General features: G+C 51.2%; 1 protein-coding gene and 1 long non-coding RNA gene across 2 annotated transcripts; both read left to right on the top strand.

The window, feature by feature from the left end:
* SELPLG (selectin P ligand) lies at positions 1-12,038 on the top strand. Its single transcript, XM_016159996.2, has 2 exons — positions 1-231; positions 5,735-12,038. Exon 2 carries the CDS (start codon positions 5,740-5,742, stop codon positions 7,015-7,017), a length of 1,278 nt encoding a protein of 425 aa, XP_016015482.2. The 5' UTR covers positions 1-231; positions 5,735-5,739; the 3' UTR covers positions 7,018-12,038.
* Positions 12,039-12,410: 372 nt separating this feature from the next.
* On the top strand, positions 12,411-15,089 carry LOC118602872. Its single transcript, XR_004950936.1, has 3 exons — positions 12,411-13,962; positions 14,070-14,160; positions 14,251-15,089. It is a non-coding gene; the product is annotated as an uncharacterized LOC118602872 (long non-coding RNA).
* The last annotated feature ends 2,032 nt before the right edge of the window (positions 15,090-17,121 follow it).

Raw genomic sequence — 17,121 nt, 5'->3', positions numbered from 1 at the left:
TCCAAAGCTGCTACAAACAAGGAGATATGCGCTGTCACGTGGCCCTGTCTTAGTAACCACATTCTCGCTTCCTTCTTTCGCACACGGCCGTTGGGGGTTGGCAGAGTCTGGGACCACTGCAAGGGGCGCCACAGCAGTGCCTGGGAGCGTGGGCTGGGTCTTTGCCGCCAAAACAGAGAAGCCACTTCTCCTGGGCCCACCAGGCCGCTGTCCCATGCTTTGCTGAGCACGGTAAGTACTGGTTTGCAAAACCACAGGGAGTGGCTGAGGGAGCCCAAGGGACCAGCAGTCCTGCCTGACAGCTAGCTAAGGAGAGGCCCGAGGGGCAGGCTACAGGCATGACCGGAGCTGCAGCCCCAGGGGAGGGCAAACCGAAGCTCCGGGGCTCAGGATCAAGGTCTGTCTGTCTGGAGTCTGCGGCCTCGCGCTGCTGTCTCTTCCGGATCCTTCTCCCCCTTCACGTTCATCTTGTCCTCCCCAGCAGGTTTGCCAGCAGCTGCTGCTGGCTTAGGAGCCATCCGAATTAAAAAAATTGGAGAAATCAGGAGCATTTCCCTAGAGTTCATCCTACCCCTCCTTTTATGCGTGGGACACCGAGGCCCAAAGAGGTGAAAGGATTTGCTTGGAGCAGAGCTGGGGTATGGTCTGGGCGATTCCTTAGGAGGGGGTGCAGGATTTGTCTTGAAGCCGTGTAGGTTATGGGTCCATAAAAATATCGTTTCCAAAGCTGTGTTCTTCACATTTTTTTTATATGATTGAGGAAATGATACTTGGCCAAAGCAAATTATTAAAATATTAGAATTAATATACTATTGCTAGCAAAAGGGAAAATAATAATTAGAAAACTATTATTAATTTGTATGTGAGGCGCTTTAGAGGCAAAAAGGAGAATGGGGGGCCAGTAGCTAAAGCTGTAACACTGACAGACACACACACACACACACACACACACACACACACACACACACACACACACACACACACCCAGGGCTCGGTTGCATGAAATTCTCCTTTCCTCCCTCCTGGACCTTCTTATTTTCTCCCTTCTTCCATCTGACTTTGAGTTCCCTGGGTCAGGCCTCTCGAGGCCCCTAGGACAGGGGCCTCTGCAGGTTGCTCCCTGGCCCCAGGCCCCAGAGTGGCTTTCTCTGGGGGTTGGCTGGGCTGACCACACCCTAAATGGCAGATGCTTCCCTCACCAGGCTTGGTTAGCTGCAAGAGGATAGTGAAACCCAAACAGGGGAAGGTCCTGGGCCGCTGGGCTCGAGTGCTTCTGGGAACCTTGGCTAGGTGGAGCAGGGCCTTCAGGGTAGTGGGAATCATCTGAGAACCCTGAGTCCCCTTTTTACATATGAGAAAACCAAGGCTCAGATGGGAGAAGCAGCTACTTCAGGTTGTGGGGCCCAATTGAGCTAATAATTCATTTATAGCTCTTAGACCAGGGCTGGCTGGGCACATTGTCTACATTCGATAGTGCAATTTACAAGCCAGAGGAGACTGAGGGTGTGCACAGCACCCAGGGCTTGCTGTGGAGACAGGTTTCTAGGGCTTCCTGCCCCAGCCCTCTGTGACTAACAATGTCACAGGTGTGTCAAAGCTGTCCTGGGGTTGGGGCTTTTTCAGAGACATGGCCTTAAATGCAGAAGAATAATGACAACAGCTGGCCTTTATTGAGCACTTACTGTATACTAAACACAAAGCCTGAACCAGCTCACTTGCACCCACGGCAGCTCCATGAGCTGTAGATGTTACTGTTTTCCTTGTGTTTCAGCCAGGAACCTGTGGCTCAGAGAGGTGAATTCAGTTGCCCAAGGTCACACAGCTTGTAAGCCACAGGCTGGGACTGGATCTGGTTTGATACTGGATTCAAACCCGAATTGGGCCGGCACCTGTCCTACCCGCCAGGACTTAGATCTGCACTGGGATCTGGGAGTGGGGGTTGCCTGGGCCTCTGTCTGACCTGCAGTAGATGTGGAGATCTTTCGATTTCTTGGAGTCCCGTGGGCGTCTTTTCTGAGCAGCTCGGGGTGACCACACTAGTGCGGAGATGTGAGCCCTCTTGCAGCCCAGCCCCCCTGCCCACCCCAAGCCAGGTAGAATTGGGGGAAGAAGCAACTTGGTTTTAGGGGGAAACACAGGAAATGGGCACTATCTGACCTACTCCATCAGACAAGTAGAAGACAAATAGGATGTGGCAGCTCTTTATCTCTCTCTCAGAGCCCTGCACAGCCCCGCTCCTGTAGTAAGTGGCTGTTTTCACCATCTGAGGTCAAAAGTGGGGCCTGGAAGATGTGATGTTACCGCTCTGAGCCTTGCTTTCCTAATCAGTATAATGGGAATCGTAAAAGCCAGTGTGGCGTGAAGATGAATGAGTTCCCCCAATTGATGAGAGAATAAGATAATCTATCTGCGGTGAGGGCTTTAACACATGCCATTATATTACAATACATTTTTTTTTATTATTATTGTTTTTGTCCCACCTGCCACACACACCACTTGTCCTCCACTCCTCTCCTCACTACCTGAGTGGCCCCCTTGGACCCATAGAACCTCTGGGAGCCTGGTTTCTTCTGGTCAAATGGTCTGATAGATACTCAGCCATGGCCTGGCAAAAGGCTGCTGTGTTTGCGGCTCCTTCCCCTTGAAGCCCATGCGATGGTAGGCACCAGGCTGGGGTGAGACTGGCCATCTGGTTTGCCTGGGATCGAGGGGTATGGAGATGAGGGATTTCTAGTGCTAACCCTGGAGATTTCTGGGACAAGCTGGTGGCCCTACTAGGTACAGGCTGGGAGGTACTGGTTTTCCCAGGTGGCTTGCGTTTTATCTCAACAGGTGGAGAGGTCTCTGCTTTCTTGCAGGACACCCTCACCCAGCTTCCCTCACTGCCCACAGGGAAGATAGGGAGGTCACCACCTCCGTATCCTCCTTGAGTCTGAGGTCTCCCTTTATTCTGCTCCTTTGTCCGCACTGCCCCTCAAATAAAATACCCCTGCTGGATGCCAGCCTTGGGAACTTTCCTGCAGCATCTCATTCCATTCTCATGATTGTTCTTTGAGGCAATACCACCCCTTTTCAGGTAAAGAAATAGGCTCAGAGAGGTTGAAGTGACCTGCTCAAGGTCAGACACAGCTAAGTGTTCTTTCCTCTACCCCAGGCTGCCTCTGCATGCAGGGGACTGTGGGAATGGGTGCAAGAGTGAGGGCAGCCAAGAGTGAGAGCCCACCTGGGGAATGGGGCCCTGGCCCCCTCCACGGTATCTCCTCAGCCTCCGGGCCGCATAAAGTTGGGTCCTGATTTGCCAAGATGCCTCCCTGACTCAGGAACTTGTGGACTGGGTATTGCACCCCACCCTCACCCCACCACCTCTCTGCTTCTAGGAAGTGGCTAAAGGCTTGGCCTTCTAAGAACCGAGAACTGCCCAAGTGTGTATGTGTGTAGCAGCTGGGATTGGGGTGGGGTGCAAATCTTTTCATAATTATGAAATATTTCTCTGAGCTGGTGGCTTCTTCCTAAATTCCTCTGCTATACTCTGGTTTCTCTTCAGGTTGTATAAATCTTTCGCCTTTTACTAAATTCCTCTGCCCCCAGGAAAGCAGGCCGAGATTAGGCCATGTACTCTGCCTCATGGGGAACGCCACCACATGTGCAAAAAAGCCTCTCCCTTGAAGGTAGGTTAGGAGGCAAAGAATGTGCATGCGTGTGTGTACGCACATGCACGTGTGTGTGGCAGACACATTTATTAAGCACCTACTGTGATCCTGGAACTTTTGAATTCATCATCTTATTGCATTCTCTCAATAGCCCTACGAGATAGGTAGAGTTTGTTATCCCTATTTTACATGTGAGAAAATTGAGACTCAGAAAAACAAATATCTGTGTCGAGGTCATGCAACTTGTAAGGGACACAGCTGGGACTCAAACATTCTTTTGTCTGATCTCATAGTGTGTGCTCTCAGTCCTGCTGAACTTTCTAGATTATGTGGCCTTCAAGGTCCTCCTTACTTTTACCCTGCCCTCTCTCTCCTGACTAGGTCCCCAAACCCAGCCATAATCACAGCAAGCTAAACTCTCTTCCAAGCCTTTGCTCCTTCTGCCCCCACAGCGAGATCAGATCTCTCCCCAAAGCCTTCCTGAATCTTCACCGAATTCAAATCTGATCTCTGCCACTCATCAGCTATGTCTTTGAGCAAATTGCTTCACCTCTCTGAGCCTCATTCCTCCTCAGTAAAATGAAGATAATTGTGAGAGACGAGTGTTTCTGTTGCAAATATTATAAAGTTTGGTTTAAGAAATTATTTTAAGAGAGCATCATATTGGCATTTTAGAAACCAACATAATTTTCACCACATGTGAAGGGAGTTGGATTGAGGCTGGAAACTGAGGGGTCTATGAGTAAGTTACAGTCACTCAAGGAGTGATGAGCAACTGCCCTCTGCTCCAAATCACATGAAGTGCAGGGGAAGGTACTGAAAAGTATCCAGGCTCACTCTGCCCCAGGCGGTACGGCAGGGGCTGCACACTGCTGGAGGTATTGCGTCCAGGACCCAGGAATACCTGGATCCTGCCCTGGAACACAGCTGTCACTCATCACAGGATTCTCTAGAGTAAGAGTTCGAATTCCACAAACACCAGTCAGTGCCAGGGGGAGCATGAGGAGAGAGAGAAAGACAAACAAGAAAGCTCGAGTGTTCACAATAACAAGAAGAAAGACCAGTGAGACAGCCGAAAGGAGAGGCATTGCCTTTTCTAGTTACCTGGTCTGCAGGCCAAAGGTGATGCCAGGATGGATGGCGACCTTACCCACAGGCAAATGAGATGACTGTCAGCTGAGGACAGGGCTGTTCTGAGAAGATTTCAGTTTTCTCCTGGACTCAGATAGTGCAGTTAATGGCTCTGGGCCCCGGAGGACTTACAGGGTAGGTTTACTGAAAGAACCAGAGTGGCCGCCCTTTGCTGGAGCTTGCCGTGAGAACAAAGGGCTTTGCAAGCATCACCTGATTTCATCTCCACAATAGCCTAAGAGGTAGGTGCTGTCACCCCTATCATGTAAGTAAGGACATAGCCAAAGGGAGCCAGATCAAGCAGAGACATTAAGAAAGGATGAGAAAAACTGAGAATTTGTGAGATAGGCCAGGGCTGTGCCTGGGCGGGAGCCAAGACAGGGGCAAATAGAACAGAGGGACTTGGTGGGGTCAGGATCAGACTGTAAGAGGCCTCAAGGGTCCAAACAAGCAGCTTTATCCTGTAGATCTGTGGTCTCCATCAGCGGACAATATGCGCATATGGATTTTTTATGAATTGTATACAGGTACTACTATAACCATGATATATATTATAAATGTATAAAAAATAGAGATTAACAAGGGGTGTCCTGAAAGTTAATATAACTAGAAGCTCTACTATGTTCTATCTATACCCCAATAGATCTTCTTGCTCACAAATAAAAAGTTTTAATCAAAAAGGATAGGGAGACAAATAATTACTGTGCACCATTTAGAGGGAGTCAAAGGCCCTACTGGATGGATTTATTCATGGTAATAAATAGTAGTGCTGCTCTTTACTTAGGGCCTACTGTGCTCCAGCCATGTGCTGGGTCATGAGGATGCCTAAAGCCAAGTATCTGCCCAGACCAGACATACAGCCAACTGTGGCCATCTAGGATCACAGTCAAGGGTGCTTGGCAGGCCCAGGGGTGAAACGGTCCTGATGTCCCTCTGTCTGTGTCTTTCTCCAGGTGCCATGCCTCTGCAACTCCTCTTGCTGCTGACCTTGCTGGGCCCTGGCAGCAGCCTCAAGCCATGGGAGACCTGGAAGAGTGGAGCCAAGGAGGTCCCAGGCCCCCTGCTTGCCCGGGGCAGGAGACAGCTGGCCGTGGATATAGACTCAGACATGTACGATTATTCTGAGGGCACGGACCCTCCAGAAATGCTTGAAACGAGCACATGGGCTGTGGTCTGGAGCCCCAAGCAGAGGGATTCTTCAGGGCCTGGTACACCTGAGCCAGCCACTCTGGAGGGAGCTACAGGGCACTCTCTTCACCTGGATACAGAAGGGGCAGCTATTGGGAATCTAAGCACAGAATTGGCCACACAGGCAGTTCCTGTCACACGGAGTCCTCTGCCCGAAGAACAGGTCATTACGATCCCTCCCATCATGGAGGCTCCATCCACAGAAGCTCCATCCATGGAGCTGGCTACCATCAGGGACTCGTCCACGGGGCCAGCAGCCACGGAGGCACTGACCACGCAACCAGCAGCCACGGAGGCACTGACCACACAACCAGCAGCCACGGAGGCACTGACCATGCACCCAGCAGCCACGGAGGGACTGACTATGCACCCAGCAGCCACGGAGGCACTGACCACGCAACCAGCAGTCACGGAGGCACTGACTATGAAATCCACTGTTATGGAGGCTCCGTCCATGGGACCAGCAGTCATAGAGACCCTGTCCACAGAGCCGGCTGACACAGCAGTCCCTACCACGGAGCCCACTGCCACAGAGGCCCTGTCCACAGGTCCGGCCACCACGAAGGACCCATCCACACAACCTGCTACCACAAGGAACCTAACCACAGCCCTTCTTGTGCCCTCTGATTTTCACAGGGGCATCACTGTGTCAGCCAGCAATTCCTCTAATGGCTTCATCAACCAATGGAAAAACAGACAGGGTCTTTCCCCCCGGAGCTCTGTGGCCCCCAGCCCCGCAGAGAGTCTGGATTACATCCCAGTGAAGCAGTGCTTGCTGGCCATCCTCATTCTGGCACTGGTGGCCACCATCTTTCTCATATGTACCGTGGTGCTGGCTGTACGCCTCTCCCGCAAGAACCACATGTATCCTGTGCGCAGTTACTCACCCACAGAGATGGTCTGCATCTCATCCCTACTGCCTGAGGGGGGTGAGGGGCCCACAGCTACAGCCAATGGGAGCCTGCCTACCAAGGGCCAGGGCCTAAAGGTGGGGCCCGGGAAGGACCGTGAGGGGGATGACCTCACCCTGCATAGCTTCCTGCCTTAGCTCTCCCTGCCCAAAATCCTAAGGAGGACGCCTGACCTCCTTGCTCCCTCTGCAGCCCGCCAGGCCACCACTGAGCACCCAGGCTCTATTCCACAAGTCTGGGCTTCGTTAGAGCCCCTTGGAGGTGGGGATCTTTAGGGCAGGGCTCTCAGCTGCTCCAACAGGACCAAGAGCAGCCAAGGTTCCTCCTTCCTCCTGGCCATTGGAATCTTGTTCCCATGCACCCAGGAGGACTCAGGGTTTCCTGCCCCCACTGCACTGTCATTGTCTTCTGGTTGCCATGGTCACCATGCATTTTTTGAGATGGGTATGTTCTAGAGGCCATTTTCTGCTACTACCCAACTGGAGGCAGCTTGGATTTTCTTGGATACCTCTCTGGGGAGCCCAGGGTGAGGTCTCACTGTGAGAGCTGGGTCAGGTGCGGAGAGCCCGAGGTTACACCCTTCTCTGAAACTCTGTGGACTAAAGCTTCCTTTTGGTGACAGAGTAACCCCGATCCTGCCCTCTCTTGCCTTCTTCTGTGTCAGCGTTGTAGGGTGGGCTCTATCTTGTTCACTGAAGTATCCCACTGCCCAGCCGAGGGCCCAGTACAGTCCAGGCGCTCAATAAATATTTGATGAACAAATGCTGGCTGAATGCTTCAAGGCAGGGTGCCTCTTTCAGGTAGGGAATTGGTCTTTGCTGTTTGCATCCAGCCCTAAGGAACTACCTGAACTACCTAGGCTGTTAGCTTGACTTCAGTATTGTCTCTTGGACACTGGACACTGGAGGTATCTTGGTATATCCTTGAGTACCCGGGGAAAATTTCAGGCTATTTGGGGGGTAAACGGGAGCTGGCCTCAAGGACCACTTGATTTGACTCCCGCTATGACCCAGTTCTGGCCTACGAAATTGGGTTCCCCAAATCTCAAACAAATACCCCTTCTCAACATCAATGCCAGCCTCCCCGGAAGCCCCCCATGACCTCTTCATTCCACACGAGGCCTGTCTTTCATTAACACCCAGTGCCCATGCATTCCTCACACAGGTGAGCACGGCTGCACCCTACCAGGCTTTTGGACAACTCACAGGAGTACCAACCAGCTCTCATTTCAAGTTTGGGGCCAGCAGACTTTTTCTTAAAGGGCCAGACAGTAAATATTTTAGGTTTTGCAGGCCACGTGGTCTGCAACTTCTCACCTCTGTCATCATAGCAGCATGAATGTGGCAACTGACAATATGTCATAGATAAATGAGTTTGGCTGAGTTCTACTTTAACGCTATAAACAGGCAGCAGGCTAGATTAGGCTCTACAAGTTTGCTGACCCCTGATTTAAGTATTGGGTGAACAGAGGTCCCAATTTGCCTGAGACTTTCCTGATTTTAGCACTGAAAGTTTTATATATCATGGGAAATTCTGCAGGCCTAGCAAACCAGGACAGTGGCGACTCCATTAAAACAGCACTTACCCTGTGCATGCATCACCACGTTTGAAACCCACTTTGACCCTGAGGGTCAGATCAGAAAGCCAAGGCTTACAGAGGTCAAGTGATTTGTCCCGCTGATAGCAACAGAGTGTGGCGGGGGAGGGGCATGGTTCAGACTCTTGATCTTCTACCTCCCAATGCCTTGTAGTCATTTTCCTGCAGGGAGGAAGATGCTGCCACTTAGGGCGCACACTACTCTGGCTTCCAGGAGAGGAGGAAAACTCATCTCGGGAGACTTTTTCTCTTCTAGAAAAGCACCTCCAGCGGCCTCATTGGAGGTGAAGGACCCCACCCCTCCAGGACATAACCTGCAAAGAGGGAGTTCAAAGAGAGCATTGAGTCTGGAGGTACTGACTGCAGCTCAGGAGAGAGGGTTGGGGGGAAGAGGAGAGATTGGGGAAAGGCAGGAGGGGACATGGCCTGCAGTGGGCTGTGGGGGACGGAGTCGATGAGAAGTGGAGGAGTGCCTGCCCCTCCCCGAACCTCTACAACCAGTAGGACACACGAGGAAGGTGTGTTCGAGGTGCTTTGGTGGCGGCCATGGTGGGAAGAGGCGTGTCCACTGTGGGCTGGGGTGGCCGACCCTGGAGAAGGAGAGCTGATGTGTTGGGAGCAACACAAGTACATTTCTCCTTCGAGAACGATCAGAAAAATCAGCTGAGGGAGCTCCACATTATGGGGGTGGGGTCCCAGAGCCTGAAAGACTTGGGAGAAATCGGAAGAGTCTTCTCAGCGCCTCATCAGCCAGCCCTTCTGGTGGGCGGGAAGCAGATCTTCCTTTTTCCTGAGAGCTTCTGGAGGGCCTGGCTTTCCATCTACTTCTCCAAGATGCGGCGTTTAAGTTGGTTAGCATCAATGATGATGGGTGCTGAAAGCCGCCACCAGGGGGCACCCGCCACCAGCTCTTAGAGCCATTGGCAGCCCTGCGCTTCTGCGCAGTGTTTGAGGACGAAAGAGGAGAGACTGTGTATACAGAACTCAGTTCCAACCCCCGAAGGGTGCTGGTAAATGTTTAACAATTGGCTCCTTGGGCAGATTGGTACCCGAGCCATGATCTGTAGTGCTTGTCCATTTCCTCGGTGTAAATACTCCCATGGCTGATTTTGAGCAACCAACCATCGTAGTAGATGATGCAAAAAAATTTAAATCATCTCAAGAGCATAGATAATGGTAGAATGTAGTAAAAATATTTAGAAAGTGATGGGTTTTGAGTATCGTAGACCTCGATTTTTAATGTAATATAATTTAACTTATGAAATAACTGGCTCACAAAATTCTGAAGATTTGACAATTGGCTCTCAGAGATGAGTAGTCTGGTTCCTGCATACCACTGTGGCCCTTCCCCCTACCCGGACCTCCCTTTGCCCTTGAACATCAGCACCTGCATTGCCCCTTTCATCCATTTAGCAAATATATCCTGAACAGGAACATCTGCAGTACATCCATGAGTCCTCTCAAATTGCCTGGGAAGAAGGAACTAGTTAGTATCTCTCCCGTCACACAGAAGAGGAAACTGAGGCCCAGAGAGGTGAAGTCACTTGCCCCAGGTCATGCATGAGGATCCATGATTGGAATCCAGGCCTGACTCAGTAAGCCATGTTCTTACCACTATGTCGTGCTGTCCTTGAGATCATGGTGGGGTTCTAGGGGAATCCCATGCCCCCAACTCTCACCCCTATTGACCAGCTCTGGGGCCTGGAAATCCCCAGCAGTCACCCTTTATGGTTCCTGGTTGCTGAGGGAAGACATTGGTACTTGTGAGGATGACAAAGTTGAACTCAGCCCCCTCCTTGCAGAGAGCAGGACGCAGCAGAGGTGGGGCTTGGGATGAAGAAAGATGCCTACAGGCAAGGAGCTGGCATTTATTGGGCACTGACTGCATGCCTGGCCTCAATCCAAACACTTTATCTGCATGACCACACTTAGGCCTCTTAACAGCCTCATGATATGTGTATAATAATTACCCCTGTTTTACTGCCCAGGAAGCTGAGGTTCAGAAAGCTGGACCACTCACTCCAGCAGAATTCAGGGCTAAGGAACTAGACACTGCTGACTTCAGCTCTGATGACAGGGAAGGAAGGCGGGTAGACGGGAAATGGCGGGGCGGAGGGGGCATGCTAACTTCATTCCAGCTCCCTTCTGTCTTATGAGCTGGGGCTACCAGCCCTGCAGGTGGTTCATCCAGTAATCGATCTGGGCAGAGGTTTCCCAAATGCACCCTACATATCCCACCCCCATTGCCACTCAGCCAAACCCCATAACTTGATTGGAATTCTATGCCAGGCACTATGCTAGGTCCTGGGATGTCAGGTGAGCAGGAGAGGACTGATGATTCCCTTTGATACTCATGAGTCTAGAGGGAGAGAGAGATTAATCAAATGATCATCCAGAGAAATATCAGATTATGGCAGGGCCCAGAGCCCAGAGGAGAGGTGCTGGGGGTTCTGAGTATGTGCAATGTGGCCAGACCTTAGGGTTGGGGTGGGGAGGAGAATGTTTGAGACTTGAAAGGTGTGGAGTTGACTTGGGAGGGAGGACATAGAGAAAAGAATGTTCCAGGCATCAAGAACAGCATGGAGAACAGGGGAGTGCGTTGGGGGAATGAACGAGACTGGGGTGGCTGGAAGGGACCAGAGTGGCTGTAGGGAGGAAGGGAGGTTGTGTGTAGGTGAAGGGGGCTTGGGCCAGAGTGTGGGTCGAATCAAGAGAATCGAGAAGGACCACACCCCTGTGTGTGAGACGTCACGTGAATTCAGGATCTAAAATGATTGGCTGCAAGGACATATGTGCTACATGCCGCTCTCTCCTTCACCCCTAGCGGTTAGAGATGGGCAGAGCTCCGATTGCTGGGCTTTTAGGGACACTCAGCCTCTGGCCTGGACACTCGCTCCACATGTGGTCCCCAGGCACCAGGTGGTGGGCATTTGCGGGCGGGAACTGTGACTCAGTCTCTAGTGTGATCCTGGCACAGAGCAGATGACTGGGACATGTTTGTGGACTATTCCAACAACTGGGAATGGATAAAGATAAGTAAGGCAGCCTCAGTCTATGATCAATAGTATGTTACTCAGCAATTGAAAAGAATGTTTTTGTAGAAAAATGCCCATGATGTAACATTAAGTGAACTCTGAGTTTTAGTTTCCTCCTCTGTGAAGTAATAATAGTGTCACTCCGTAAGGGTATTGGGAGAATTAATGAAACAAGGCACAGAAAACTCTTGGCCCAATGCCTGGCACAGGGCAAGTACTCAACAAATCATAGCTATAGTATTAGGATGATCAAATGTAGAAAAAAGACTGCAAGGAAGTCTAGTAACTTGTTAAGAGAGGTCAGCCATCAAGTGTAGGGATTGCTTCCTTTGACTTTTCTGTGTTTTTCTAGTATTTGTCAATGGACAGAACTAAACCATAAGTGTTAGGAAATCTGGGGGTCCCAGGCCTCAACAGCTGGTGGGTAGGACAATCTTCTTATAGCTATTAGCACCCACACAGGAAGACTGTAAGCCAGTGGTCCTCACCTGGGGGTGATTTTGACTCCCATTGGACATTTGGCAGTGTCTGGAGATACTTTTTGGTTGTCACCACTGAAAGGAAATGCTGCTGGCATCTAGTAGGTGGTTGAGGACGCTGCAAAACATCCTATTATGCATGTGACAGCTCCCCACAGCGAAGAGGTGTCCGGTCCCAAATCCCAACAGTGTTGAGGTGTAGAAACCTTGTTTTTCCGACTCAGCAGTGAGAGCGCCACAGAACTGGCACCCCCATGACCAAGGTCAGCAGAACCAGGAAGCTGCCTCTGAGCCTCATAGCTGGATAGCCTCCGTGCTGCTTTTCCTGAGAAAGGAGCAGAGCAGAATGATCCCACGGCGGACCAGAGCATCAAGGTGGCCCAGGCCTCGTCCTGTTTCCCAGGCACCCTTCCAGGGGAGCTCCATGTGGGTGAACCAAGCACGCCTCCAGCCTCAGCACTAGATCTGGGCTGCCCCTGCTCTCCTGGGGGAGCTCTTTCAGGAGGCCCTGTCATCCTGACTTGTGTCTGGTCTCCAGGCCCCCAAACGGACAGGTTTCAAGTGATTTCACCCAGAATTTCAGCAGCCCCTCAGCAAACCACTGGATATAAATGAATATGTAGGAGAGTGGGGTCCTCTAATGCCACCAGACAAAGCATCTGGACCCCAGCTCCTGCCCAGCTAAGACCCCCATCTGGCCTATTGACAAATGTGTTGTGTGGTGAGTGAAGGAAAACTGTCATCTCTCACTCTGCTCCGGCGCCACAAGTCTTCTTACTTTTTCACATGCTCCTGCCTCAGGACCTTTGCACTTGCTGTTGCTGCTGCCTGGTAATCTCTTCCCATATGTCTGAACAGCTGGCGTCTTCTCATCTTTTAGGTCTCAGCTTTAATGTCACCTCCTCAGAGACGCCTTATCTGCAGCCCTGACCCAATTTTCCTTCAAACAACCCACTTTTTTCCCCCCTTTTAAGGCGCTGATGATTGCCTGGAGTGATGTCCTTGATATATTAATTTTTGCTGTACAAGGGTGGGGGCCTCTATCCCCTATGTTCACTCTTTCCTCGTCACTGCACAGTGCCAGGCACACAGTAGGGGTTCAGGAAACATTTGCTGAATGAATAAATGAGCTGGGGAGGCTTCGCAAGGGCGTGAGGGCAGAGGCAAGGCAATGGGACTGACAAAATATAAGCGCAAGGGGCAGAGATCAAGGGAGCCTTAGGTTTAAGGATTGGAGTCATGCCCACCTGGTTCAAATCCTGGCTCCACTTCTTACTAGCTGCAGGGTGTTGGCCATCTCTCTAACCTCTGGGGGCCTCAGCTTTCATACCTGTGAGATGGAGAGAAGTGTCTGGGGTGGGAGGGTGAGATGAGCATGGACTTGGCTCGGTTAGCAACCATTCTGAGAGGAACAGTTCCTGGCTGCCGGGCAGGCGTGGACTATCTGAGGGGCACCATGGAGGCCTCCGCGTTCCCCCAAGCCTCGAAGCCCCGCCCATGTGGTTTGGGTAGCCAGCCTCAGCCCTGCTTAAACTCTAGGTCTTTTAGCCTAAAATTAGCTCACAAATTCCTTGGCTGCCTGGCTGGTGCTTCCAGACCTACAATTCAAACCAGATGTTACCAGCTGTTGTGGCCCATCCCCCGCTGGCCAGCGCCCGCTAGCGCGTCGTGACTCAGGGAGGCGGGACTCAGCCAGGCGCAGATTGATCGACCTGCTGCACGCATGCGCGCACGCCATGTACGCAGGAGCTCAGGCTGGGCAGCGGGATGGGGGATGGAGGGGTGGGAGTATGGGTGCCCACTACTCCTAGGATGGGGGGTGTCCCTTGTTGACCTGTCTGCTGGCAGGTGGGGGCTGGAGTGGCTATTTGCTCTACCTCTTAACATCCAGTAACATTATGGAGCGTCCGCTGTATGCCAAGCCTATGTGTTTGCTGCTGTCCAGATGGTACCACAGATTCTCAGTCCCAGGTGTTACTTGTGTTGCTATTATTATTATTTAGCGCCAGGTGCCGAGGCCCATTACCTTCTCACAGGAACTCAGGGATGGGGGTGTTATTATTACCCTCATTTTACAGATGAGAAAACCGAGGCCCAGAGTGGTTGAGTAACTTAGCTCAAGGTCACTCAGCTCTGATGCAGCAGAACACAAAGGTCCCTGGATGGCAGGTGATCTTGGCACAGCCTGCGGAGGGGCGGGGGGAGGGTGATGGTTACCCCCTTGCCTGTTCCCCCATGTGGCCCTTTCCTTCATGGCAGATGGATCTGGATGTCGTGGAATCCCTGTGAAGTCAGCCCTGGGCCCAGGTGCAAAAGTCTGACTCACTGCAGCTTCCAGGAAGAAGTGGTTCATCAGAAGCCCCCAGCAGCCAACCCTCTGGTCCCTGCTGAGTCAGAAGCTGGTGGTCTGGGCTGGGGATCTGCATGGCCTTTGTGGAAGCTTTCTATGGAGTCACTTCTTTTCTCTAGGGATGGGATCCAGAGCCATCTCTTGGTTAGGGTCCTCAAGAGGAAGGGTCTGTGTGTGTGTGCGCATGGGGCATAAAGAGAACAGGGGCTTAATACACAGAGAGGAGGAGAAGTGGCGAAGCGTTTCACACTTGCAGGGGACCACTATTGGCTTTCTTCACTCGCGGTGAAAGCTGTACCCCTACGAATGCCTGCAGAGTCCCTGCACATCTGTGCCTTGGTGCCCTCTGGCTTCAGTTTCCCCCATTGTCCCTTCTCTCTCTCTGTCCCAGCCATACCAGATGCTTCTCTTTTCCGTTCCTTGAAAATGCCAGGTACCCTCTGTCTCAGGACCTTTGCACTGGCTCTTCCCTCTGCCTGGAATGCTCTGATCATCCTCGAATGTTACCCTTTCCCTGCTTTAGTTTTTTCCATACCATTTGCCACCATCTTTCCCACCGGATATACATAACTAAGTTATCCTTGTGATTGTCTTCCTTGTCCTACTAGAATGCAACCTCCATAGGATAGAGGTTTTTATCTGTGGGGTTTTTTTGTTTGTTTGTTTTTTGTAGCCCCAGTGCTTAGGAAGTGTCCGGCACATAGTATGTGTTTAGTAAGTACCTGCTGACAGAGAGAGAGAGAGAGAGAGAGAGAGAGAGAGAGAGAGAGAGAGAGAAGATGAGGAAGAGGGGGGAAGGGGGAAGGAAGAGGGAGAGGAAGAAAGGGAAAGGAAAGGAAGGGAAAAGAAGGAAAGGAGGGAGGAGAAGGGAAAGAAGGGACAGAGAGAAAGAGAAGATGGAACAGAAGGTCTTAGTGTAGAGCGAGAGGGTAGAGAGGTAGAGAGCAGGAGAAATGAGAGATGACTGCTGAGTGTTTGGGCGACTCAGGGCCCTGAGGTTCAGCTTCGATCCCTCCCCAGTTCTCACTCTTAGCCAACCCCCTTCTCAAAAATGGGGAGAGGTCTCCCATTTCCAACAGTCTTGAAAAGGAAGTTCAGAAGCTTCACCAGTGCAGAATTCCTTCTTGTACTTGGGATGGGGGCTGGAGTTGGAGCAGGGGTGGGTGAGCAGTGGGGGCTCCTGGGGAGCGAACTACCCAATGGAACGGAGGGGGCAGGGAGCAGTCGCCAGAGCAGGAGAGGCAGAGCAGGAGACTGGCCAGGTCAGCAGTGCGGCCATGTGTGTTTACATTTTCACTCTCCACGATGGCTTCCATGTTGGGCTAATATTGGGCCCCTTGCATGGGGCTCCGGGGAATGTAAATGTTTACAAGGCAGTGTGCAGCTGGCCAGGCCACCACCATCACAGGAAGCCAGAGATCTACTAGCTCTGCACGCCCCCACACCCCCCCCAAAAGAAAGGGATGCAGGATTCATTTTTTTTTTTCCAGAAAGCTTTTAATGGTGCCATAACCTGCAGAAAGCACACGCACAGCCGAAGTGTGCAGCCAGATGTTTCCATATGCACCCATGTAACCACCAGCCATGCCTAGATACTGTGTGTTTTCACCCCAGAAGTCTCCCTTGTGCTTCTTTCCAGTAAATAACCCCCCAAGGGTGACTGCTTTTCAGACTTCTGTCCTCATGGCTTAGTTCCGCTTTTGTTCTAGAATGATGTAAAATGCAATCACCCAGTGTGTGTTCCTTTGGGTCTGGTTCTTTCGCTTGGGTTGTCTAGGAGATTCGCTCAATTTGTTGTAGGTCTCACTCACATCTCTTCCTTTCACTGCTGAGAAGTGTTCCACTAACTGGACATACCGCAGTCTGTTCATCCAGTCTTCTGGGTAGACATTTGGGTTGTTTTCAGTTTGTTTGTTTGTTTGTTTGTTTTCCTGTTATGGATAAAGCATCTATGGACATTTTTTTGTGTTTCTGTGGATCTGTGTTTTTATTTCTCTTGAGTAAAGACCTGGGAGTGAGATTGTTGGGTCATCTGGGAAGTGCCTGGTTAACTTTATAAAAACTGCCATACTGGGTTCCAAAGTGGCTGCGCTGTTTTTCTCTCCCGTCAGTAGTGGGTGAGTATCTGGTTGTTTGCTGGGGTAGGCAAACAAATGAAAACAGGTGGAAAACGTACTAAGAATCACAAAACGACAGATCTTGGAGGAACCTGTACTAGGAAGGGAACCTGAGACTTGGATCTCACAGAGCACGAGGGGCTGAGCCAGGAGCTAATATAAATCTCCCAGTTTCAAAGCTAACTACTCCCTGGTGAGAACAGATCAGCACCTGGTCTAATTTCCCTGGAGGAGGCCTTATGCTAAGCCCTTTCCCACCTCAGGGCCTTCTCACTTGCTGTTCTCCTGGCCCAGGAAGCTCTTCCTCCTGCTTTTTGAGTGTCTGGTTCCTCTTATTCTACAGGCAACAGTTCAGACACCTCTTTGGAAAGGCCGTTTCTGACCACAGTTGCTAACATAGCTGCCTAAACATCTGCCCTCACCCCTTCCAAACTGCTTCCTGTCTTCTTATCCTTTTTATCTCCTCGATAGCACTTCACGATGCTGGGTTATCTTCTCAATTTGCCAGTTGATTTGTTTCTCGTGTATCGACCCTACAGGAAGGTCCCTGAGTCAGGAAACTGGTCTCTCCTGTTTCCACACAGAAGCTGGTGCAGAGCAAAAATAATGTCATCTTAACCTCACCCCGTGCCTTGGTTTCCCCATTTGTAACATGGGCAGTTT

The sequence above is a fragment of the Rousettus aegyptiacus genome, unplaced genomic scaffold, assembly GCF_014176215.1.
Source record: "Rousettus aegyptiacus isolate mRouAeg1 unplaced genomic scaffold, mRouAeg1.p scaffold_m13_p_5, whole genome shotgun sequence".
In the NCBI taxonomy this organism is placed as follows: domain Eukaryota; kingdom Metazoa; phylum Chordata; class Mammalia; order Chiroptera; family Pteropodidae; genus Rousettus; species Rousettus aegyptiacus.
This window is presented reverse-complemented; position numbering and strand designations above follow the sequence as displayed.